The sequence below is a fragment of the Quercus robur genome, chromosome 12, assembly GCF_932294415.1.
Source record: "Quercus robur chromosome 12, dhQueRobu3.1, whole genome shotgun sequence".
NCBI lineage: Eukaryota > Viridiplantae > Streptophyta > Magnoliopsida > Fagales > Fagaceae > Quercus > Quercus robur.
In genome coordinates this window covers 9,750,361-9,776,907 of record NC_065545.1, presented here as the reverse complement: position 1 = coordinate 9,776,907, position 26,547 = coordinate 9,750,361, and the positions used below count along the sequence as shown (strand labels likewise).

At 34.5% G+C, this 26,547-nt stretch overlaps 2 protein-coding genes across 4 annotated transcripts; one reads left to right on the top strand and one right to left on the bottom strand.

The window, feature by feature from the left end:
* The first annotated feature begins 4,874 nt into the window (after positions 1–4,874).
* On the top strand, positions 4,875–11,689 carry LOC126709171 (glutathione S-transferase T1). Its single transcript, XM_050409284.1, has 7 exons — positions 4,875–5,345; positions 5,495–5,568; positions 6,236–6,296; positions 7,253–7,306; positions 7,875–7,954; positions 9,367–9,572; positions 11,163–11,689. The coding sequence occupies exons 1-7, from the start codon at positions 5,281–5,283 to the stop codon at positions 11,376–11,378; spliced, it is 756 nt and encodes a 251-aa protein (XP_050265241.1). The 5' UTR covers positions 4,875–5,280; the 3' UTR covers positions 11,379–11,689.
* Positions 11,690–14,486: 2,797 nt separating this feature from the next.
* Positions 14,487–24,823, bottom strand: LOC126709360 (probable copper-transporting ATPase HMA5). Of its 3 annotated transcripts, none has more exons than XM_050409572.1 (6): positions 24,317–24,819; positions 17,644–19,036; positions 17,279–17,550; positions 16,526–16,648; positions 15,823–16,302; positions 14,487–15,259 (listed from the first exon to the last, which is right to left on the bottom strand). In XM_050409572.1, exons 1-6 carry the CDS (start codon positions 24,596–24,598, stop codon positions 14,843–14,845), a joined length of 2,967 nt encoding a protein of 988 aa, XP_050265529.1. In that variant the 5' UTR covers positions 24,599–24,819; the 3' UTR covers positions 14,487–14,842. The 3 variants fall into 3 exon arrangements, with proteins under 3 accessions (XP_050265529.1, XP_050265530.1, XP_050265531.1); XM_050409573.1 differs by having other exon boundaries at positions 17,279–17,533; positions 17,648–19,036; positions 24,317–24,818; XM_050409574.1 differs by having other exon boundaries at positions 14,991–15,192; positions 24,317–24,823.
* Between the last annotated feature and the right edge of the window lie 1,724 nt (positions 24,824–26,547).

Here is a 26,547-nt window from a genome sequence, read left to right as displayed (position 1 = left end):
AGCAAATAAAGACATCAGGGATCCTCAGAAAATAAAGTGATACTTCATTATATTGAGTATTAGTACATTGGACCCTTCTTTTTACTAGGATATGTCACAAGGTTCAAGTAAGTTAAAAAATTATAGACTTAGATAACTTTTCTCAGGCTTCCAAGACTTGTGAGGTTTGAATTCCTTTGAATCTAAGTGTATTCTCTAGTGGTTGTTTTAGGATCCCTTACGGTGTTTTTTATTTATTTTTATTTTTTCAGATTTGAAGGAGTTTTTTAAAGGGTCTTTATACTTTAATTCCTTATTGCTAAATGAATTTTACTAATGGCTTGATCCCCCTTTTATAGTACCTTTCTAGGGTTTTTAGTGTATCATTGATTCTCTTTATTTGTTGCATTGAATACCAGAACCAATGCAACATTAATGGCTGGTCCTTTCCTTTTTTTTACTACATTCTTCTTTTGAGATTTCCCTCCAAAAAATCCCCAATTAACCTTTCTCTTTTTTTTTTTTTGGGGGGGGGGGGGGGGTTTAAGGGCTGACTTTCAATCTTTTCTTCCCAAAACTTCTAGATGGACCTTTTTAGACCTCACCTTTTGGGTTGCTTCACCTTTTGTCATTTTCTTTAAATGGGTAGATTCCTCCCTGTCAAGTTGAAAGATCCTTAGCCACCTTCCTTCATAGTTCACCTTCCTGTGTTTTCCGAGGTACCAGACTTCTTTTTATCGAGTGCTGATTCTTAAGTCATCAGCTTTTTTCTGAGTTATAGGCAGCTGATGGGACATGCCTGTCTTCGTTCCTTGTGTCCATAAACATGCTCCCTTGAGTTGTCCAAATCCCAGCTAACCCTTTCCTACATTTCTCAAGGATCCCACTAACTGTAGCAGTCTCAAGGTATCTTGGTCCAATCCCTTTTTGGGCTCCCTAGGGAACTCTCCTTACAAAGGCTGGGCTAAGCTTCCTTTTTCCTTTTTCTTCCTTTTCTAAGTCTCCAAAGCTTCCCATTCATGGGTTTGAGCTTCCTCTTGCTCATTTTAAGTGGGCATTGGTTGGCGAATTGGGCCTTGCCTATCTTTGAAGGCCCCTTTAGTTTTAGATTTCAATACTTGTGATATTTTGGATCTCAACACTAGTTTACAAAGAATTGACACATTTATTAATTGTGTTAAAGCATGTCAACTCATTTTGGCATGAACTTATTTATATTAAACACTAAATTACAAAAAAAAAAAAAAAATGTCATGTTTGCAAGTTGTGTCAAATGCATTATCACCTCTAAATAAGATGGACGAGTGGTGGTGTGATTTATTCAACAAAAAAAAATTGGTGCCTATAGCAAGGTTGAGTCCTTAGAGACAATCCCTAAAGATGGAAACAGCGGATACCAAGATAGCTACAAGCTAGTTGATACTTGATAACAACTTTATTTATTTATTTATTTTTTTGAGAAAATAGTTGATAACAACTTGGTCTAAAGAGAAGGACGAAATGGTGTATTTAAATTTTGAGCTACGCTTTTTCTTTATTTTTTTGAAAAATTTTGAGCTACACTTTATACTACTTTATAGTTATATAACAAACTTAAACTTGTTACCTTATTGGGGAGATAACGACATGGGATAGGGACAGAGTCAAGTTAAATATATCAAGAAAATTTTAAATTCAAAGAATATAACATATTACACACACAAGATATGCCTATAACATAATTTAGCATATGTTATTTTCTCATATATAACAAAATATTTACATTAAATTAACCTTTAATTTATATTAACTAAAACAATTTTTTTATCTAGTCATTTGATTTGTAAACTATGAACTATCTTTTAAATATTACCGATTATGACTGATATTCTTTAAACAAATCAAGATTTATTTTGTTAAATAAATTGGAGATTAAAAATTTAGAGTATATTATATTATAAATATTTTAAAAAATCATGAAACATATAAAAATCTAATCAATTTTAAATAATTCAAATCTATGAACTATCTTCATCCTCAATTACACCTTGAAATCACAATTGAATATACTTGAATATTTATAATTAAAATTTTCATGAAATTAGCCAACATAAAATATCCTAATAGAAATAATGAAATAGGATTATAGGAGAGGAAACTTTCATAAACATCCTTACCCAAACACAGGTGTCCCAATTCCCATTGAATCTCTATATGGTATTCATGAATCTCAAGTAGTGTAAAATGAGAGAGAAACAATTAAAAAAATTTTAAAAATTGATATTTTAATAAAATGTAGTATAAAATAGATAATTTGATGTGAGGTGTTTTGAAAAGTGAGTGTGTAAAATAGGAAAAAGTTGGTTCTTAAATTAAAATAGACAATTTTTTTTTACATTAGCTAATGCGAACACTCTAAACGGTTCATTTCACATATCTTATGGATAGTAAGATTTTTTTTTTTTTTTGAGAGAGTTTCAACTCATGACATCTGTTCTTAATGATAGTTTTTTATTATCAAACCAAAATACTAATTGGTTTTTAGTATATGTGAGAATCGAATCTCAGATCTTTTATTCAACTATAAAAAACTTTATTAATTGAACTAACTAGAATCCATATAATAAGATTCTTGCCCATAAAGCTCAAAAACAAAAGGGTTGCCCATAATTATGCATGCTTCATCGTATACAATAAATACTACACGTGCTTGAGAAGAAAAAAGAAAAGGCAGAATTAATTAATGTAACTTGTATGGAGGATTAAATAGTACCCCATTGAGTACGAAGGTCAAAGTTGGTTTCAGAAGCTCCATGTCCAGTTGGTTTCAGAAGCTCCATGCCCTTGTAACCTGAAGAAGAAGAAGATGATGGTCCACCTCGAAGCATTAATGGTGGACTTTAATATATTGCCAACGCCTTTATGACCTTCAGCATGGGAAAAGGTTCCAGACTCGGGAAATCAATGGTCTCGTGATATCAGTACGTAGGAACAGTCACGATCTTTTGACATTGCAATTATTAGTTTTTGAGTAAGTATTGTATGAAAGTGTCTCATACAAGAATTTTCTATGAGTTTTCTTATATTATTATTTCTGATTGTATAGTCAGCATCGAGTTATTTATGAGTAGATCAGTCACGTCACGTGGAGTAGCGTCACAAACTTCCTCTGAATTAAGGATCGAATCCATGTTAACTTGAATTGGCTAAGTGGTTTTAAAATCTTATATCTCGTAATATTTATGAGATTTTGAATTTGAAATTTTAGGTGGAATTCTTTCTGATAATAATGTGGTGTGTAAGATGAGAGAATATATACATTGGATGATATATTTAAGAGAAATAATATGTTCACAATATTTTTACAATAAATTCTAAATGGTAAGTTGTTATTGGTTTTTATTGTTAATGCAAAAAAGTAATTTTAGTGTTAGGTTTAAATTTGAACCTATAACAACTAACCACTTATAACTTGTTATGAAAATATTATATAAAAATATTATGAACGTGCATCTCTCTATATTTAAATGCTTGAAGACGTTGAATACTATCGTGGCCGTATAAAAAAAAAAAAAATTCGAATCCATATTAATTAATTAATTAATAGTTTAATACGGAAAAAAGCTGAAAGAATGGACCCGACCCGAACCATCTCAAAAACCCAGAGGAAAAGTTTGTAGATGAGGCTCGGCCCAAAGGATTTACAATACATTAGTAACCCAACCCGCAAAGTTATAGGCCATAAAATTTAGTAGATCGACCCACGAATACAAAGCCCCAATCCCAAACAAAAAGGAGGTTCATATCATAAACAATTGCCAAAAATAAAATTTACACCAAAAATCATTCTTGTCCTTTAAATTTGAAGCAGGTCATTTTAGTCCACTAATTTCGCCCAAAAATTATTTTAATCCTTCAAATTTTAAGTTGGTCATTCTAATCCACTAACTTTGCCTAAAAAATCATTTTAGTTATTTTAAGACTTTTAAGAACTCACTTAGTCCAATAATTTTGCCCAAAAATCACTCAAAACGACTAATTTAAAGGGCTAAAATGGTTTATTTTTATGCATATATGAGTAGTTATTTCTCCTTAACCCGTTTATTGCAGGCGTTTATGAGTTTAAACATTATCTCCTATTTACATTATCACATCCCATTTGAAAATAAATATTTTTACGTATTAGGGCTTACTTATTGAAGAGAGTGGAAGCCCGAATGTGACGCAAAATACTAAATTAATTAATTTCATTTTTTTTCCTTTATGAAATTTAGTATGATTCTAAGATTTATGTATGGTAGTTTACAATTTAAAAAGAAAAAAGAAAAAGCTTATAAAGTTCATTTAGTCATATACATCTACATAGGTGGTGACACACGGAAAAAAAAAGAGTGAAATATATCTTTGATCTTTGAAATTTGATTTAATTTTGAAAGGTTACAATTACATCTTGAAAAGGAAAAAAAAAAAAAAATCAATTTTATTGTTTTTTTATAGGTAAAATAGAACTTTAATTTATGTTGTTTTCTTCCTAATGGTTAATTTATCTTTATCAGCGGAACAAAATATCATTTAGTTATTGGTTTAGTGTACGCAGAGTTTAAATTCAAAATCTTTTGCCATTGATCAATAAACTTTATCAAGCTAAATAAAATTCACCATCAATTTTATGTCTTTATTGTTAAAAAAATTACTACATACAAAGTGTTGATGTGATATGACAAAAAGTCTAGATGGTCTTAAAAAAACCTTATCAAAAAACGGACGTAAGGAATAAGGAAAAATTTTTTAAATAAAAAAAGGTAATAAGGACAGAGTTATTCTTACAAAAAAGGGACAAAATTAACACGTTTTATAAATTTTTAACCCTATATTTGGTTAGAAGGAAGAGAATGAAAGAGAAGAGAAGATGAATAGGAGGAAGGAAAAAATGTAGAACCAAGTGATAGATTTTTTAACAAATTTAGCTCATTTTCTTTCCTATCACGCTATCCAAACAGCGAAAAAGATTTAATTTCTCTTCTTTTGCCTTCTCTTTCTTTCAAACCAACCAAAGTGCAAAGGAAAAGACGAAGAAGTCAAAGCTAAAATTATAATTTTTTCCAAAAAAAAAAAAACTAAAATTTAATTTCATTGTCCAAAGATATATTTGTTTTTAAAAAATAGTAGTATATAATAATTAAAAAAAAAAAAAAAAAAAAAGCACCTTTCTTTTCTTGCATCCCTCAAACCCAAAGTTTCCCTTATCACACGGAACAACATACTATTGTATTGCTAAATTCCCAGGTACACTCACAGAGAGTGAAGAGAAAGAACTAAAAAATGGAGCTGAAAGTATATGCAGATAGGATGTCCCAGCCATCTCGTGCTGTTATTATATTCTGCAAGTAATTTTCTATATCCCTTAATCCTCATTTTTTTTTGGTTGGGGTTTGATTCATTGGTGTAATATTCAATTATTGGGACAATTGTATCATTACCTGTAGTAATTGGAATCTGGGTTGTTTTTTGTTTTCTGGGAAATTGATGTTATCAGGGTTAATGGAATAAACTTTGAAGAAATCAAAGTGGACCTGTCCAAACGCCAGCACTTGTCTGCTGAGTTCAAAGGTAAATCCATATAACTAGAGTATATGTTTATGGTGGGAATGGAGCTTGCTTATCATGTTTATAGATTTCATGGGTGTGCTGTATATTAATATTATTGAGAATTTATTATAAATGATTGTACTGCATACCCATCATTTGAAAGAAGTAGAAATTATAATGAATTTTGGTTTTAGTTTTTTTTAATTCTTTATTTAGTGAGGCCTAAGTTGCATACTCACTGCTATTTGTCCATTACCTGACTCTCCATTATTATGAGAAGAAGAAGGGTCATTTGATTGGTAATTTTACATGCACATTCCATGATGCATGATTTGATACTTGGTGTTCAGTATCAAGGCATGCAAGTGGCCATTAAGTGAAAACATCAATAATGCTACTGTCCATTAAGAAAGTAATGACTAAAGTTTTCTCCTTTTTTCAAATGGGATTGTAGCAAGGATGTAAAGAAGTAAAGAACCACATGCATCTATGGTCTGAGGGGAGATTTTTCTATAGGTGTGTTTAGTATTGCTTCCTTCATTATAGCAACAATAGTGTCACCAATATGAGCATATTGTTGATTACTAGCTCTTGTGATTTGAGTATGCAACAATTGTTAGGCCCCACTGTTATCTGCTACATTTATATTGAACTAACTCCTTTTTTCCCCTTTGTATGTATTTTTCAGAAATAAACCCTATGAGGCAAGTTCCAACTATTGTTGATGGAAGATTTAAGTTGTTTGAAAGGTAATCTAAAATTGTAATCCCCTGCTTCATCATAATTTGGCTGAGTCTTTCACCAAATTTTTTTTGTCTTGAAGAATGAGAGGGAATTTTCTGAGTGGTTGGGACATGATACTGCAACTCAACTATCATAGGGAAGAATTCTGAAAGAGATGGTTACGGAAGCATTGTAGTCATTTTCTTGTATGCTTCAGTTCCATATCTTGTTACTATGTTTTAAATGTATCTAAATCTTTATTCTTTCAGACACAATAAGATTTATATTTCTTTTGAAATATTGGCTTTGAAATCCACCACTTGGTAAATATGCTTTTTTGAAAATAGTGATTAGGTTCTTATAGTTTCCCCTAGTCCAAGTTCTTGTTGAGGATATTTATACATAGCTGTGTGGATTTCTTTGGATGTCTAACTCTTATAGGCTACAGATCTTTGCAATATATGGTTTAGAGAGTCCTGATTTGGATGATATACCTATGAATATATGATGAAACTGGTATCTTAAATAGTCATGGTTTCTATCATCAATCATTCCATTCATCCTTGTAATTTAATTTATTTTATTCTAGTAATGTTCTGGAGTACATGCATCATGGCTTTTTAAAGGTCATATTCTAGACTAAAGTTCAATTTGCATATAATGTTATACCTCTACATTTGATTCATTTTTCTAGTTTGCAACTTAACATATATAAAGCTGATTTATGAACGAGTCTACTTGCCATTGATGCATCTATGCTTTGGCTTGTGATGCTTATCAGAATTTGTGATGTTTTACTTGTCTTTTTTTTGGGGTAAGTTGATGTTTTACTTGTCTAATCTCTACAATTCTGGTCCAGAATTGCTGCTGCTTGAAACATTTCTGGAAATCTAACATATGCCTGCTTCAAAAACTTTATCGAACATGTTAAAGAATTGCTTTGTTCATTTGTCTAATTAACCCTTCCTTTTTTTTTTTCCAGTCATGCAATTCTTATCTATCTCGCTTCTGCATTTCCTGGAGTTGCAGATCATTGGTAAGTACATTTGCTTCTTGAGTGCAGTATATTTCTGATTATATTTCTTAACATTCAAAATGTGTGGAATACCTGATATAGATGAAGGATGATAAGGTTTTGGGTGTGTGTGTGTGTGGATATGGGTAGTGTAGTGTCTTGGTCTCATTCACTACATGCTGTTTTTTGACAAAATTGAGGAAAAGAAGCCTCGTTCACCAGGAGTTCCTTGACGATTTGCATACTTTGTTTTCTCCCTCAAAATCTAAACGTGCAATTTAAATGCACACTTCATTTTACGGTATAGAAGAAGAAAACTGAACAACTTATTTAGAAAGGCATGTCTGTGTCCTAAATTTGGAAGCTAGGTGGATTCAACACCTAGGTACTCTAATGTGTATGCTGGTGTCTACATAAACTAGTTTAAAATGTTGTTTCGTATCTATGTGCTTCCTGTTTTAGAAATGTTACTCTCAGTGGTTTGTTGTATTATACAAACACACACACACACACACACACACACACATATATCCCCAGTATATACATTCTGTAGCTAACTTTAACTTCTTTTTTCTATTCATACTATCAGGTATCCAGCTGATGTTACCAGGAGAGCTAAAATTCACTCAGTGTTGGATTGGCATCACTCCAATCTACGCCGGGGTGCAGGTGCTTTCATACTAACTCCAAAAAGATGCTCTTAGTTTTTAAATAGTGAAATATAACCTTACTTCTTTTTGGTCATATTTGCTAGAAACAACCAAGTGTTCTTTGTTTTGTAGAATATGATAGGGGAGTCATGGATGACTTAGCATTGACATATGAATCTTTCTAATGTTGACACGTATACTAGTATCCCCCCATATTGGCTTGACAACCATATGTTTCTGTATCCGTGAAAAAGGAGAACCTATATGAAGTGACTTCACTGGAACTTAGCTGGTGCCATGGTGTCTAGCAATATATATATATATATATATATATATATATATCTTTGCAATTCAATGCCATTAGTATTCTGTTGTAATCCTGAAAGTTGTTTGGGAAGAAGTGACATAAATGTTAACAAGTTGTGCTGCCTAATGTCTATATGTGACTCTTCTCATCTTTTGTCTAGAGGCAAATGTTTTTACATAGAGACATAAGGAGAGACACCCTCTTACCATGTAATAACATTAAAAAAATTTCAGTATCAGAGTAATTTTTTTTTTATTTATTTTAAAATTAGAGTTTGCATTTACAATGATTAAACTTGATTCTTGCATGTTGACTTACTATGATGTAGCCAATTTAAACCCCCTTCAAATAAGGGTTCTTGAATAGGCACAACTTTGTTATAGATGCTTCATCTTTGGCAATCTTAGTAGTTTAAGCTGTCAATATAAACCAAATTCTTCATTTGATTTTCTGTAGTGTCCAAAATATGATTTTTTTTTATTGACACTGCATTTATTTTGGTGGAAAATATTTTCCTGGGTAAAATAACTTTTTTATCTATGTTTGGTTGTGACTCTGAAAATGATCCTGAACATCTTCTGCCAATTGGTTTGCAATGAAAATCATTAAATGTAGGGACGGTGGTGTTGGTGCTGATTGATTTGCAATTGGGTTTTCTTCTTTTTCTGTCCTGTATAAGTTAGGATCTCAGAGTATATTGATGAATAAATTACTCTACCTTCTCTAGGTTAGCTACATAATGATTCCTATTGCTGATTAATATGCTATCTTTTAAAATACACTTCTTTAGTAGTAATTTGTAGTGTGGTGGGTTTCCATAAAAAAAGCCAATTCTTTCGAGTTCATAATTAGTTACTTTCCTTTGCAGCTGTAGATGCCACCTTAATTATCATGTTCCTTCCTATCAAAAAAAGGAAGATGATAATGATGCTGTGTTTTGGGATGTAAATCTACTGATATGTAAATTAGTTTTCATTAATCAGCATCGAAACATCGGATGCTATATATTTTCTGATTATTATTTAATGTGGTGACACATATACACATTATTGGTGTTTCAATGCACTTCACCAAGATTTCTCTTTTCTGATGGTCTATTGATTTTCACACTCTTCTCATTTCAGCCACATTTATTCTCCACACCGTACTAGGAGCTGCGCTTGGCCTTCCCATGAAACCACAAGTAGCTGCTGAAGCTGAGAAAATTTTATCCTCGTCTCTGTCAAAAATAGAGTCCATTTGGCTCAAGGGGAATGGGCGCTTCTTGGTGGGTGGCTTGCAACCATCCATAGCTGATCTCAGCCTTGTTTGTGAGATTATGCAACTAGAGGTAATTGGATGTGACTCAATGCTTTGTTGTTGTTACTAGTCGTTAAACCGGCAATACATATTGTGAGAAAATATTGTGGGAGAAAGGGGGTACAAAAACAAAGAGGTCCCAGGAAAATATAGACAAAAAGGTACCATTGAGAGAAACAAAATATAGCAATGATGGCACAATGACTTTATAGTGTTCCTCTTGCGTTTAAGCTCCCCTTTCAGCCAATTTGCTATAACAATTATGTGCATGAGGGAAATGATCATATTCATGCTTTTACAGTATTTTTTCCGCTATTGTTTGGCTTAAATGATAGAATGAAATGATCCTTCTAATGCTTTTAGTTTACCATAAAGAATTTCAATTTTTTATAATTACATTCATTACATTCTTGGAATATTTTTAGGGTTAATTGCACAAATCCTCCCTAAATTATGGAGGTACTTGTAATTTGCACCCCAAACCATTAAAAGTTGCAATCACCACCCCAATTATAACAAAGCCTGCGAATTGAATCCAATAGTGTCTGATTTATTGTCAAAACTAATGGTCACATGCAACTTACTTGACCCTAAAAAAAATGAATTCACGCTTTTGCCCTTATTGTTAAATTACTAAATAACCATTACTAATTTCCCAAACAGGGCAAAATACCCAGCCACCTCTTTCTGTCATTACACAACCAATTCCCCCCAAAATCCCTAACTTTCTCAGCCCAATCAGCAACTTATTTAGCTCGGGGTGGCCTTGGACCAAGGTGGCATTCTGGCAGCCTCCTGGTGGTGCTGCAACACAGAGAGAAATTGAGACCATTGGTGTGCAGAGGACTTGACACTTCAGTGATCAACGATGCTGCTTAAACTCAGGTTGGCGATTATTTGATACTTGGCCAAACACTTGAGATTTGGCTTAACGATAAATTTGTGGATGCTGAATGACTTTGCTTTTGCGGTGGTATTGACTAATCAGTCTTTGTGGTTGTTGCTTGTGATTAGCTATTGGTGGGGTTGTTTGAGATTGAGAAAGTTTGGGGGAATTGGTTGTGTAATTTGCAAGTTTTCAAGCTTCGCAAGCTTTGTTATAATTGAGGTGGTGATTGCGAGTTTTTATAGTTTGAGGTGCAAAGTAAAAGTACCCGCATAGTTTAAGGTGGATTTTTGTGCAATTAACCCATATTTAAATTTAATCTAAAAGTGAATGGTGTTCTTTTCTTCATTTGATTTCAATATGGTGGCATGGTAATTGGTGTTTGTTGAGAATAATGAGTGGAGAAATATAGATTAAAGAAGAACTGGTCATTCTAAGGAGATCACACACTTACAATGCTCTTAACAGACCCCAAACCAAGACAAGTTTTAAATTGGTATTAGTTGAGATAACTGGGTGGAAAAATATAAGTTAGTTTCATTTTCTCAGAGGAAAAAAAAAAAAAAAAAAAAACTACTGTTGTATATTTTATCAATTGGAATTCTTATCTATGGGTGTCCATAGGCAGTTATTCTTGCTCTAGTCTTGGTGTAACTTGAAGTTTATTACAATTTTTTTATAAGGTTATCCAGGAGAAATTGTTGGATCTCATTATATTACTTGTGTTAAATTTAGCTTTTGGATGAGAAGGATCGCAGTCGTGTACTAGGCCCACACAAGAAAGTTCAGCAGTGGATTGAGGATACAAGAAATGCCACAAAACCTCACTTTGATGAAGCACATAAATTCCTCTACAAAGCCAAAACAAAATTTCAAGTGCAGCGGACTCTGCAAGCAAACAGTGAGAGGGAGGAGTCTAGCATAAGAAAGGCATTGCCTTCAAAGATGTGATGACTGGGTTTCTGTTTCGTTTACTATTGTAAATCTTAGTGTTTACAATGTTGAGTGTTGTTGCAAGATTGTGTAATAAGGTTTCTGGGCTTGACATTGTAAATGTCACTGTTGGCTGTTGCATCAGAGAAAATAAATGTGAGTTCTATTCCAGCATTCAACTATGCCTTAATTTCAACCATTAAACCATATATATAAATAGATGTTATGTATTTTAAGTTTCCGTTCCCCCTACCTTATTATGTGAAGTGGAAAGTCTTCACTTGTTATTCTATATAGCGACTTGTCAAGTCTATGAAAACTTGCTTTTTCATATTGTTGCGAGCTCTGTTATTAAATTTCTGATCCTTTTTCTGAGGTTCCATGGTAGACTTTGTTGTGTTTTGCTAGAGATGTCAAAAACTGTCTTACAAGTGAGTTGAAGCTCAAGATTATAAATGGACTGAGCCTGAGGGAGTGCAGAGGGTGTCACACTTATGGCTCTCATATATGAGCCAAGTGGTCTGGTAAAAATCATTAAAAATATTTTGGAGAGGGGGGCGGGGGTGGTGGGGGCGGAGGTGGTGGTGGGGGGTCTCTTTAAGCTCAGATGAGCGTTAGCTCATCTGTTTTGGTTTTTCTAATCCAAACTTTAGGAGCACCAACCAACAAAGTCTTGAATTGGACTCCCTTCACAGTCACACCCAAGAAAAATATGGACAGAAAACCCCAAGAAGTTCTGAACAAAGATATTCGTGTGCCTCACTCCTTTTTCTAACTGGATCATTCTGAGCTTGCAGAAGATCACAAACTCATTGAAAATGTTTTGGATACATAGTACCCTCTCTGTAGTATCTTCATTGCGATATGGTTGCATTCCCATCCAGAAGTTTCTTGCACATCAAGAATATTATATCATCTAATCTGAAATGCAACATTGCAAATGGATTTTTTAGTAGTATTTCAACAATTTCCAATCCTACTAGTATACAAGTCATATAAAAAACCGATATCTTCCAATTTTGAGTTTAGGGTGTGTTTGGATATTTGCTTATTTTGCTGAAACTGAAAAATTATTGCTGAAAGTACTATAGATAAAAGTAAAAATTAGTTGAAATAGTACAGTGTGACATATAAATAGTGTCAAAAAGTGCAGTGAGGCCTATGAATAGTGTCAAAAAGTGCAGTGAGACCTATGAATAGTAGCAAAAATAAGCTGAATAGTAAAATAATTTTAATTTTTAATCCCAACCCAAACGCACACCATGTCATACCAGGGATGTTCCAAGTAAATGTTGCATATAAGAGCATTCTCATCAGGTGTGTTAAATGTAAAATATTTGGCATTTGGCACACCAAATACCACAAAACCACTCATATCAGGTGTTTTAAATGCCAAAATATTTGGCATGAGTGAACAGTACAATCTCAAAAATGAAAGCATATGGATAGAAATGGTAAAATTTTTATTATTTTATTATCATCTTTTCTCTTTTTTCTCTCCTCTCTCATCACTTTATTCATTTTTCTCTCCTGTCTCATCAATCTCTTCCTTAGACATTCCTATCAACCTACCTCTCCTCTTTTCTTCTTTCATTCTTTTTTCTTCTCTCTCATTGCTTTTCTCTCTTCCTCTCAGCCTCATCGTGCCACCTCCTCGACCTGATTCCAATCTTTGTTCCTGTGGGTTTTTTTTTTTTTTTTTGGTATTGATTTGATGGGTGGGATCGGTAATGGGTGGGTTTAGATGGTGATGGGTGGATCCGTGGTGGTGGGGTTAGCCTGTGGGTGGGTGGGTTGCGATGGTGATGGGTGAATCGGTGGTGGTGGGTTCTGATGTACGAATTCGGTGGTGGGTGGGTCGGCCTATGGATGGGTTCTGATGGATGGGGCCTATGAATAGTGCCAAAAAGTGCAATAGGGCCCGTGAATTGTAGTAAAAATAAGCTAAATAATGAAATAATTTTAATTTTTAATTCTAACCCAAACGCACACTATGTAATACCAGGGATGTTCCAAGTAAATGTTGCATATAAGAGCATTCCTATTAGGTGTGTTAAATGCCAAATATTTGGCATTTGGCACACCAAATACCAAAAAACCACTCACATCAGGTGTTCTAAATGTCAAAATATTTGGCATGAGTGAACGGTACCATCTCAAAAATGAAAGCATACGAACAAAAAAGGTAAAAGTTTTATTATTTTTATTCTCTTTTCTCTTTTCTCTCTCCTCTCTCATCACTTTATTCTTTTTTCTCTCCTGTCTCATCAATCTCTTCCTCATACATTCCTATCAACCTAAGTCTCCTCTTTTCTTCTTTCACTCTTTTTTCTTCTCTCTCGTTGCCTCTCTTCCTCTCAGCCTCGCCGCGCCACCTCCTTGACTTGATGCCAAACTTTGTTGCTGTGGATTTTTTTTTTTTTTTTTTTTTTAGGTAGTGATTTGATGGGTGGGTTTGGATGGTGATGGGCGAATCGGTGGTGGTGAGTTGCAATGGGCAGATTCAGTGGTGGGTGGGTCGGCCTGTGGGTGGATTGTGATATATGATGATGGGTGAATCGGTGGTGGTGGGTTCTGATGTACGAATTTGGTGGTGGGTGGGTCGGCCTATGGATGGGTCAGCGATGGGTGGGTGGGTTGGTGGCGGCAGTGGGTGGGTGTGTGGGATACGGCTACTTGGGTTGTGTTTTTTGTTTTTGTTTTTTTTGTTTTTTTTTTTGTTTTTTAAAGATAGACAATGGATTTTGTTTTGGTTGTGAGGTTCTAGTGTGGTGGGTTTGATTTTGGGTGTTTATGTGGTGTTCTGATGTGGTGGTTTTGGTGTGAGATAGTGGTGGGGTGGGATGTGGGGCGTTGATGGGTGTTGGCAGCAGGGGTGGGTTGTAGGTTGTGGTGGGTTTTTTTATTTTTGTATTTTTATATATTGTTGGTTTTTTTTTTAATTTAATTTAAATATTTTTATATATTATTTTAATGTATAGAATTGAAGAATAGAAGATGTGATGTATGATGAATTGTAAAATAGTGTGTCAAAATAATAAAGTAATGTTTTTGATGCGTCAAAATGACATTTTTATAGAACACCTGATGGGAATGTTCTAAGAGTGACTCCTACTACTGGTTCGCTTTTGAGATTGCACACACTGAAGTAATTTCATTTTCCAAATTACCACGTACAATTGTTGCAAATAAGTCATACAATGACATAAATGTGAATGGTTATCACTGATTTTTTTTTTCCTCTTTTTCCATCTTTCATTAAAAACAAATACTTTCTTGTTTTCTGGTTTTTCGGTGCCTTCACTAATCTTCATCTCATTCATCTTCTGGTCACTGTCACACTACTTCTGTACAGGGTGTACCAACAAAACAAGTACACTATTTACAATTTTTCATCAATCAACACTGCCCAAGTTGATCCTAGGAGAATCTTAACTCTTAGATGCTTATTGACAAATATGGATCGGAACCAACATTGTTGATTACTCAATTTGTATTCCATGTAAGTCCAGGTTATTCAACTTATAGGGTCTCTTGTAATACTTTAACATGAGGGAGCTGCAAACAACACTGACAGAAGAGGCTGCCATTGCAGCTCCAGCAATCCATGGTGGTAAACGAAATCCAGTAAATGGGAAAAAGACCCCAGCAGCAATTGGGATACCAAGCATATTATACCCCAAAGCCCAAATGTAATTAAGACGTATACGTGAGAAGGTCTTCCTGGAAAGATCAATTGCAGTTATCACATCTTCCAAGTTGCTCTTCATGAGAACAATATCAGCTGCTTCGATAGCAATGTCTGTGCCAGCACCAATGGCCATTCCAACATCTGCAGCAACAAGTGCTGGTGAGTCATTGATGCCATCTCCTACCATTGTCACAGTGTAGCCTGCAGTCTGTGAATAAGAAACGGAACTTACACGTTTTAGCGTTAGTTTGGATAGCATCAAATCCAGCGTTTTCATTTTTGGCTGGGTCTCACGGTACTGTTCACGACCCAGCCAAAAACACAAAAACAGGCATACCAATGTATTTTTTGGGTCTCATGACACTGTTCACACTTTTAAAAATTATTTTACTACAGTATTTTCAGTAATAAGTTTTCATTTTTCAGCAAATAAACGGTGTCACACCCTTAAAAGTTTTTAAGCATGCAAAAACACTTGGACTTGAGCTAGGCCTGTGACTGTGTCAAAGTGTTAGTCTTGATGACCAACAATTTAGTAAAAGATATTTCAGATTTAGTCCACAAAAAGATACATGGAGGTAGAGATATCATATCAGATATGGTCTTTGTCAAGTTAATCTTTTAAGAAAACAAGATCTAGACGTGGATGAATGATCACTGGATAATTACTATGTTGGTCCCTCGGGGTATTGAACTATGGCATGTGTCCATGGTTCATTTAATCTCGAATTACGTAAAAAAAGGTTTCTTCAAGTGATGTACGTTACATACCTGAAATTCCCTCACTTTCTTTGCTTTATCCTCTGGTTTGGCTTCTGCAATAACAGTTTCAATTCCAACTTCCTTGGCAATGGCATTGGCAGTTCCCCAATTATCACCTGTCACCACTATGCTTTTAATTTTCATGGACTTGAGAATGGAAATGACTTCTTGAGCACCTGGTTTAAGGGGGTCAGATATGGCCAGAACTCCGGCGACTTCCCTATCTATAGATACTAGAATCCCAGTTTGAGCCATGCCTTCAGCTTGTGCTAGTATATCTTCAGCACCAACTGGAATGGCAATGTTCTGTTCCAACATCAAACTCTTGTTGCCCACTATTATTTCCTTGTTTTGAACAATGGCTTTCACTCCATTGCCAGTAATGGAGATAAAGTCTTGTGCTTCCGGCCAAGCAAGGTTCTCTTTATCTTCTACAAATTTCTTGGCATATGTCACTATGGCCTTGGCTAATGGGTGCTCACTGTTCACCTAAGACAGACATATTAAGCCAACATCATCAATGCCAGAGATACATATTATCTCTCTTGCTACAAAGGGGGACAACATTTTTCACAATTGAAAATATGGCATGTTGTGATTGAAGCAACATCTTTACCTAGGTCCACTACGTGCCATGTCAGCAGTTGTGAAGAATGTTGGATCCCTAGACTTATTGCTAAAAGATATAGAATCCGCAGGGAAAAAGGTATACCTCGATTGCAGCAATGAGAACATAGAATTCTCGAAGTTCCATATTTTTCAAAAGTTGTGTGTCAACGACCACTGGTTTCCCAACCGTGAGAGTCCCTGTCTTGTCAAATATAATGCAGTTAACCTACAAGAGTAAATAGACACACATGAAGCAGATCCAAGAATGCTGGGTGGAAAACATAAAATATTTAAGGAATATAGATTAATTTCCATGATTTACCTAGACTAAGAAATTTAAGACTTACTGACGACCATGACTTACTAGAAAAAAACATGATCCAGAACATTGGTCCACATAATTGCTAATGAGTTTTAAGTTCTCTTTCTTATTCAAGAGTTCCCAGGTGAAGTAGTTACAATATAGAAAGCATAAAAAGAGGTCAAATCTTGGAAACCTACAAGCATTTGGTTGGTAATGGAACTTGTCTATACCTAAACCTCTCCTTTTCTTGGTCTCTGTCTTCTCGGAAAATAAAGATCACAATGGCAGAATTCTAACTTGGCTGGGGAAAAGTATATGAGAAGTAATTGCAGAAGTAGTAGTTCACTAGTTCTTGTCGCTTAACCATAATGTTGAACAGCAGTATTGTAAGGACAAGTTTGAAGTTCTAATAAATTTAGATTCAAGGAATCAAGTTGATACTGATAGGAAGAAGTAGGATTAAGTTTTCAATATTTAGTAATGTGGATAGAGACCAACATTTTCAATTTTTATATTAAGTAGCATATTCCGAGATGAATTCCACAATATTACCTTATGTGCACTTTCTAAAGCTTGGCCACCTTTAATTAGTACCCCTTGAGATGCACCAACTCCAGTACCAACCATAACAGCAGTTGGGGTTGCTAGGCCTAGAGCACAAGGGCATGCTATGACCATGACAGAGATCCCAAACTGAAGTGCAAGCTCAAAGCTACTCATGGAAGATGGTATCCAAGATTTTGGGTAGCTGTGGAACCTTCCAGCCAAAAACCAGGCAAGCCAAGTTGAAAATGAAAGCATAATGACCTGCAAAAGAAAGCTATCTGATAACAAATGCCTCCATAAACAAACTAATAATAGGTAAAAACTTTATCAAAAGGTATCCAGAAAGAGGATAAAGCATTGGTAATACATACTTACCAGAGGCACAAAGTATTTAGAAATGTGGTCAGCGAACTTCTGGACTGGTGCTTTAGCCATTTGTGCTGATTCAACAAGTTGAACAATCTGGGAAAGGGCACTGTCTGATCCTACTCTAGTTGCTTTGATGCGCAACACCCCATTCTCATTCACAGTTCCTCCAATCACAGTGTTTCCCTTCCTTTTTGACACTGGCCGTGCTTCTCCTGTTATCATGCTCTCATTTACGTGGCTCTCCCCCCACAAAACATAACCATCTGAAGCTACTTTGGCACCAGGGATAATCTTAATCACATCGTTTTTTTGTATTAACCGGCTATCAATTTCTTGTTCACTTATCACATTTCCTTCATCATCCAGAGTTAGCAATACGGCTGTTTCAGGCGCCAAGTCCATAAGCTTGGCAATGGCTTCTGATGTCTTTCCCTTAGCCAAAACCTCTAAATACTTCCCTAGTAGAATAAATGAAATAAGCATTGAGCTAGTCTCAAAGAAATCTGTACCCTTGAAATCTTTAGAGTAAGCAGCCCTTAACACTGAGTAGACAGAATAAAAGTAGGCTGAATTTGTTCCCAAGGCGATCAAAACATCCATATTAGCAGAACCATGGCGCAAAGCTTTATAGGCTCCTATGTAGAATCTTCTGCCTATGATGAACTGTACTGGAGTAGAGAGCTCCAACCTCAACATCATACCAACAGTCATCATGTTGACTAGTTTGATATCTAATACCATCTTAATTCCAGGAATATACATGAAAACCATGGATGTTAAAAACACGGGAATCGTAAAAACCAAACTCCATACAAAGAATTTATAATATTGCTTAATTTCCTGCTGTCTGCCAGTTTCTTCTCCTTCTCTGGGATATATTGTTGCTTTGAAATTTCCACTCCCAGTTGACTCAATGACACTGATAAAAGTTCTGGGTCCTGCCATATCTGGTTCATAAGAAATGGACACTTTGCTGAGTTCAGGGTATATTTCTACTTCTTGAACCCCTGGAAGCACTTGGAGAGACTTTTCAATCATATTTAAGGAATGATCAGTGTCTACACCATCAACTTTGAGTTCTATCTTGTTGATATTATCCCCACTACTAATAAGTGTGCCCTCAAATCCAGTTTCTTCTATGACTTGCAACAGTTGACTATAGCTCACAAACTTTGGATTATAATGAACTTCTGCCTTTTCAGTTGCTAAGGCCACTTGGGCATTTTGCACACCTGAAATTGCTTTCAGAGCTGATTCTATAGTGGAGGAGCAAGAAGTACAAGTCATTCCACTTATGCGTATTTTGCATACCTGTGTGGATCTCTCGTTTGTGTCATCTTTGATCAATGTGGCTTGAAATCCAACTTTTTCAATAGTCTCTCGTATTCTTTCCTCCTATAAAATGACTAAACAATATGATACTGCTAAGAATTAATTAATGCAACTTTATAATAGTCCTTCAATTACTCAATGCAGTTTAGCTCGCTTACTTGCAGTACAATGCATCTTTTTAAATACATTTGACAGTTTATATTAATTATACAATTATATTATGACACATATTATAATTAAAAATTTTCCATATGTTAATATTATCATGTACTATAAAAAGAGAATTATGTGGTTAAGATGCTAAGTTAGTTGAAATAATTAAATAATTGTAAATTCACTCGAGTAATATGCTCACATTCTTCATATACATATTAATTAGGCGAAACTACAATGTTGGTCCCTCTAGTTTACTTTATATGTGTAATTAGTCCCTTAAGTTTCAAGTGAGCGCAATTAGTCTTTCAAGTTTTAAAAATGAGTTGTATTAATTCTTTTACTAACTGTCGTTAGTGGTGTTACTTATGTGGCTAACAGAACAATGACTTGACATTTTTTTAATGATGTGGCATTTTTTAATTAAAAAATTACAATTATTAGTTTCCATGTCAGATCAAATCTAAATCAAATTAACTCAGTTTAAATCAAATCTAAAATCACAACCCAGTTCCAAATAAAATCACATTCGTTTGTGATTTTGGATTCACAAACGCACAACAGCACAAGAGAGAAGGGGGAGAAAGAGACTGAGTGGACCATAGCCGTTGCCGGCAACGCCTCTGCCCTCCGCTGGAGATGGTGGCATCTTGACTCCAAGCGATGCCAGCCACTAGTGTGTCTTCTTGCTCGCATAGCCACCGACACTGTGTTGCTCCTCCTCCCTTCTTCGGAAAGCCTCACAGATATTGCTCTTTTCTCTCGTGTTGTTATGCTCCCAATTTAAACAAATAAGCGTTTTTGTTTCTTAATAATTTTGAATGGATATTATCATTCCATTTGAAATTGGGTTTGGAATGTTCAATTATTCTTTGTTGGTTGGGTATGTTTTTTTAATAAAAAAAAAATTTGGGTAGCGGCGTCGCACTGATTCACAGCTGAGGACAATATCATACCTTTAAAATGGTTTGTACTTACCTTAGTTCTATTTGAATGGTGAAGGACATTTCAGACTTCAATATAAACGAACTTTTCTCAAAGAAAGTATAGACACAAGAAATTTTGGCAGTAGTTTGGTATATGCTAACTCAACGATTTATTTATTTATTTTTTATTGGAAAAGTTTGCACTCATTTAACTAAAAATGAAAGGCAACAAGGTCCATATACAAAGCTGGTACAGAGCTGACACAAAAATCTCTCTCTTCCCCTTCTCTCTCTTGCGTCAATGTGCGTTTGTTAAACAAAAATCAGATTTAATTTCAATCGAGTCAGTATGATTTAGATATGATTTAAATTCTAACATGGAAACTCATTATTTTAATCTTTTTAATTAAAAAATGCCACATAATTAAAAAAAATGCCAAGTCATTATTTTGTTAGCCATGTAAGTAACATTACTAACGATATTTAGTAAAAGAACTGTAAGGTTGAATTTATTCAACCATCTAATTGGCTTTATTCCGTGCCAAATTTGCTTGTAATTCAGCATTTAGTAACCCTGTATTTAGGTGGGATTGTTGTAAGGGTAGTGAGTGAGATAGTGTGAAGGTTGCTCAAGAGTGTGCAAGAAAACAGAGTGTCGCGGCTGGGACTCGCGGCTGGACTCGCGGCTTCAACCCGCCAGAAGATGCACACGTGCCAAGCATGCTGGAAGATGAACAGTCATGCTAGCTGGAGCACTACAGGACAAAACAGGACAACTGGCCATACGGTTAACTCGCGACTGGAACTCGCGACTTAGTCAAGCCGCGAGGTCAAGCCGCGAGCCACCCCTGTTTTGGAAAAACCTGACGTTTCGCATTCCTCTTCACTCCAGTATAAATACCCTTTTAACCCACGATTGAAAGAGAGCTTCCAGAGAGAATTTTGAGAGAGAAACCCTAAAGAAAAACCAGATTGTTTTACCCACAATCTCTACCTTAGAGTCTCATCAAAATCCCTCACTCTCTTCCTCTCCATTGTCAAATCCTTGAGAGGCCTTTATACCAAACCTGGTTCTCACCATTATCATCTCTGTGAGACAGTCGTTTGGAGTTCTGGGAAGCAGTTAGGAAGGAGCCAATATTCATTGGTTGATGCTACGGTGTAGTAGCGGAATCCGGAAAGCTAGAAAAGAAAAAGGTTCGGCGCAACCTCGTTGGAGCAAGAAGCTTGGAGGGCTTAGGTGCATTGGGTAGATTAGGCTTGGAGGGTCTATTGCTGTCCTTGTATCCCAACTGTATTTTCTAGTGGATTGATTACCGCTTGGAGGGCGGCGGAGAGGTTTTTCGCCGAGGTCTTCGGTTTCCTCTTCGATAACATATCTGGTGTTATCGCTGTGTTTGCATCTTCCTTCCTCTCTATATCTGCCTTTACATTATCTGCTGTGGTTTATTTTGTTGTGGCTTAGATAGTTGTTTAATCAATTTCATGTTATAGCATATGTTAAGTTTCCGCACACTAGTTGTTTAACATATTGCATGTGTTGATTAATTTGGTTTTTGGGGGTCTAAACGTTCAAAAGTGTTTTTGTACACGTTTTTGAACTTTCAAGAACTAATACAACTCATTTTTCAAACTTGAGGAATCAATTGTGCTCAGTTGAAACTTAAGGGATTAATTGCACACACAAGGTAAACTCGAGGGACTAATATTGTAGTTTCGCCTATTAATTAAAAACCAATGATATAGTGAAAACTAATTTCTCATATGTTAATGATATCATATACCACAAAATGAGTAGCATACGTGGGTCATTAAAAAACTTCCTACGAAAATCCTAAAAAAAATTATAGTACACTTCACAAGGAGGATTAACTATAAATCACTGCGCACGCTGTGATCATTTCACAAAAAGGATTATACTTGTGCCACTTAAGATAATTGTGATAAAAAATAATAACTTCTTTGTATGATACTACTACTTTATTAAAGGAAACAAACACAATCACAAAAGGATGGCCCCCATCTCCCTCACCATGGCCCTGAAAAACAAAGGAGGGCATCCTTCTATCAAAGAACAAAAAGGCCCAATTCACCTAATTAATTATGGGCCAATGAATGCTTCCCTAACTACATGCATGGCTTTACCTAACGAGGGATCCTATTATGGGCTTAAAAATTAGACCTGTTTAGCTGAACTCGGAGCAGTTTAGTTGGGCTGAATCGGCTGATTACATTTCAAAAACCAAAGCCAAGGTTGAGCTCAATTTAGGGCTGTTTGGTACCGGTATTTCAATAACAGTTTTCAGTGTTTAAACAATAATAATATTTTGACACATATTTTAATAATACTCAAACACGTATTTTTTTCACAATACTAAAAACTAAACAACAATACTAAAAATCTTCAATCAAACGGACGGTCACTCAAAAGTCAAATTCAAGATTGGTATCAAATATAGAGTTTTCATTAGGTTCCTCCCTTTAATAAAACAATTCACGTAATGATTTTATTTTACGTTATCTTTGGGCGACCAAATTAAAATGTCAAGTATGACACAGAAAAAGGAAAACGTATGAAAGAATGATCAAACAAAGTTAAAGCAGCATTGGCCCCAAGATGAAGGGTCAAGTACATAAAGTTAATTGGGGTGGGGGGCCTAGTGCACAAATTGGGCAGGGAATCAACAATTCGGACAGGGCTGTACCTTAGCCTCAATTATACAAATGTTAATTATATGCGTATGTTTCGTGATGAACATGGCAAGTCATTCAAACTCGGTCAACTTCAAGTAAAGGAAGAAAGCGAAAGTTTGTAAAAAGTAAAGGGAGGGCCATTTATTAGGGAACATAAGTAGGTTACGTCTTGAATTATTAAAGAAAATGAAAAGGACACGCACACACAAAATATCTGTCATCAAAAATAGTGATTTCCACCTTTACAAAGCTTTGACTGTGAGTCCTTTAACCTTTGAGAACGATTTGAAATTTTAGAGCTCTCATATTAAAATTTTTTATTTATTTATTAGTATTATTTTTTAGACATTGGATATACAGTAGTTTTCGGGAGCTTCAAATGGCTAAAAGACCCAACATTTTGGAAAGAAAATGCCGACAAGTAATTTAATAATAATAATATTATTATTATTAAAAAATGAAGGGTACGTAGTATAGAATATTTTCCTAACTATATACTTCTCTTTTTTTTTTTTTTTTTTTGAGAAATAACTATATACTTCTCTAGTTAACATATGTTACAATGAAACATAAGAACCAAAATTAATTTTAAAGTTTATATATACCATAATAACTCGTAGAGTATATTCATGTAAGGTTGGTAAAACTTCATCTTTTTTTTTTTTTTTGGCTGAGTTAGTAAATGACTAAATGTCCATCATGAATCATGATTGTTCAATTAATTTCCAGCTGGAAAATTTACTTAAATATTTTAATACATTTTTTCTTGATAAGAATTTTATACGAATATTTTTTTTTTTGAACAAAAGGAGGAAGAATCATATCAAACATACCCTTTTTTTTTAGAGAATAATATCAAACATACCTAACCGTATCTTTTTTTTTTTTTTTTTTTTTGTTGTTGTTGTTGTTGTTGTTGTTGATAAAATACCTTTTTTTTTGTTAGTCTAATAAGAAAGAAATATTCGTTACTGCGAACTTTATGTAAAAATTAAAAAATTCGAATATTTTCTTTCCTTCTCCATGGGCTAGCATTTAAAAGAAAAATAATTGCAATAGTAATATCATGTCTGATATGATGTCTCACACACAACATCGTCCAGATATACATGACCCGTAAATGAATATCCTTTTTCTTTAAGGAAAGAATGAATATCATTAGGTGTACCGTGTATGTAAATAGTAAAACTTGGTAGCAATGTGAAATTACAGGCTAAATTTTGTTGCACACTCCTTTTTTATTGCATACTCTCATGTATCGTTTTTCTGAAAATAAGATTTCTTTTATAATTGTGAAATTGTGTTTCAAAACATTTTTATTTTTTGAGAAAAAAAAAAAGGTGTGTAACTATCCCATATATAAGTGTGTAACTATCCAATTAAAACTTTTTCTTTTGGATGCCTCAAACCAACGATCTCAATCACCTTCATGATAAAAAAGAAAAAGAATAAAAAAGAGCACTAATTAATTATATTTTCTGGGAAACATGTTATGAACAAAACAAAGAAAGAAACAAAGAGACATGTACATCAAATCATGAAAACACAAAGTGGTTGAAAATAAACTTACGTTGATTAAACTCGGGTAGTAGAGGACTTGTGCCCTATTACTGAGAACATCTACGACGGCCTCATGTATCCCAGGAAGCCCATTGATGGCCTTCTCGACCGGAACAGCACACGTCGAATCTGTCATTCCAGTGACTGAGAACAAGGCCTTTGCTAATTCAGATTCTCCTCTTGTTTGCTTAGGCGTTGGGGGGTAGTTTGGGCTTGGAGTTAGGTTCCCAGCACATTTGTTGCAAATGAAACTCGATATTGCTCGAAGCTTGGTGGCCATAGCCATGTGCATATATGATATATATTTGTGTCTCTCACTAAAAATCAAAAAAGCTAAATTCTTTCTCTATACACTATTCCTTACCCTTTAAAAAGTGAGCTTTTGTGCAAATTTAAAAAGAAAAAGGGATATATGGAAGAACCAGAATATGAAGTTTGAGGATGGGAGGTTATTTAGTGCTGCCTTTTTTGCATAATTGGACACACATTTTAATACTCCACCATGTTGCGAAATCATAACTATTTATAGTTTAAAAACGATATGGTTGAACACAGTTCAGGGGTCCACCATTTCTTGAGGAAAACGCTAAATGTTAAGTAGAATTAATATGTGTAGTTCACTAGCTATTCCCACTAAAGACTAAAAGCCTAGCACGAACAATTCTAAACAATTTTTAAGAAACTGACATCCCATATGACACTAAACCAAATTATTAAGCTTTTCTTTCTGGGAAGCCAACTTAGGAATTGCACTTACGCGACGAACACTATGATCAAGAGAGATAAAGGAATTTTCTTATTGTCTCTAGCGTGCATAAAAGAGTAAAGACAGGTGGGAAAAGTGGTAGAAACTGAAATATGTCCTATTCAAAAACCATTTTTGGCTCACGTTTTCTTTACACGCATATATATACTTTTTGTTCTTTCTTGCCTCTCTTTCTTAGTCATAAGTACTAATTCAACTCGTAAGGGTCGAAGTTCTTGGTCTTTGTGGCCAGAGCTCACATCCTTCGAAGCCATAAGCTCTGGCAGTTAGATTGGTTTGAGGAAAACATAAGATATGGCTCCTACTGTATCTTCTTTTACACTTAAGTAGTAGAAAACAAATATATATATATATATATATATATAGGGATAATTTAATAGTTACAACGAAGTTGAAAATTTAAAATGTCTATATTAGAAATATTAAGAAGTGCTGACGAGAGAACTACAAAGTTCTTGAAAAAAAAAAAAAACTGATATTTGAATTGTTGACATATATACCCTATATAAAAAAACAATAAATAAGTTGACATATATGCACCAAGTTAAATTGTTTTGAGTATACATTCAGAACAACTTAAAGTTTGATAAAATATTTTAGTGTGTTCGACCAAGTTATAGTATTAATCATTTTATTCGACGGGCCAGGACTATGTTTGTACTCTATCGTAAAGTTTGATAAGCATTGTACCTTCAAGGCTTGAACAATATAGTGTAAATGGCAAGAGCTGACAACCATTTTATTTTTTTATTAATATTTTTAAATATCAAATACTAAACTAGTTATATAATATAAGAAAAAATAGAAATAATCAACTATGCTTTGGGTATCCAAGATAACAGATATATAGGTTCAAATTTCTCATTTCCCATTCCCAGTGCTGTTATTGCAGTAATGTTGTTCATTGATAACATTCTATTACTAATAATTTCCAAAATATAACAAAATTTAGATACAGTATCTTAGGTATTGTTCCTTAGGTTCCCCTCTTAAAATTCAGTCATGTGACTATTTAGTTAAAGAATACACTTCCATCTTGTGGGAAAAAATCCATATGACAGAATTTTAAGAAGAGAATCTAAGGAACAACATTTAAATATTGTATCTAAGTTTTGTCCTTCTAAATAAATAGCACCACAAGTCACAACCAAGATAAAGGCCTACTCTTGTATTTGAAAGAAGGAAAACCGGAAACGCAATCAAAGACAACCAGAAAAGATTTAAAGTGGCTGAATAGAATGGAATGTAAAAAAGGAATTCCATTGCTATGAAACGTGTTAATGTATATTATGTTATGGGCTTTAGGCCCAAATTAGGTTACTTGTGTAGCACACATATGCCTTTATATAGGAGGCATATGTGTGCTACACAAGTAACCTAATTTGGGCCTAAAGCCCATAACATAATATACATTAACAGCCCCCCTCAAACTCAAGGTGGATGTGAGACCAACTTGAGGTTGTCAACCAAATCAC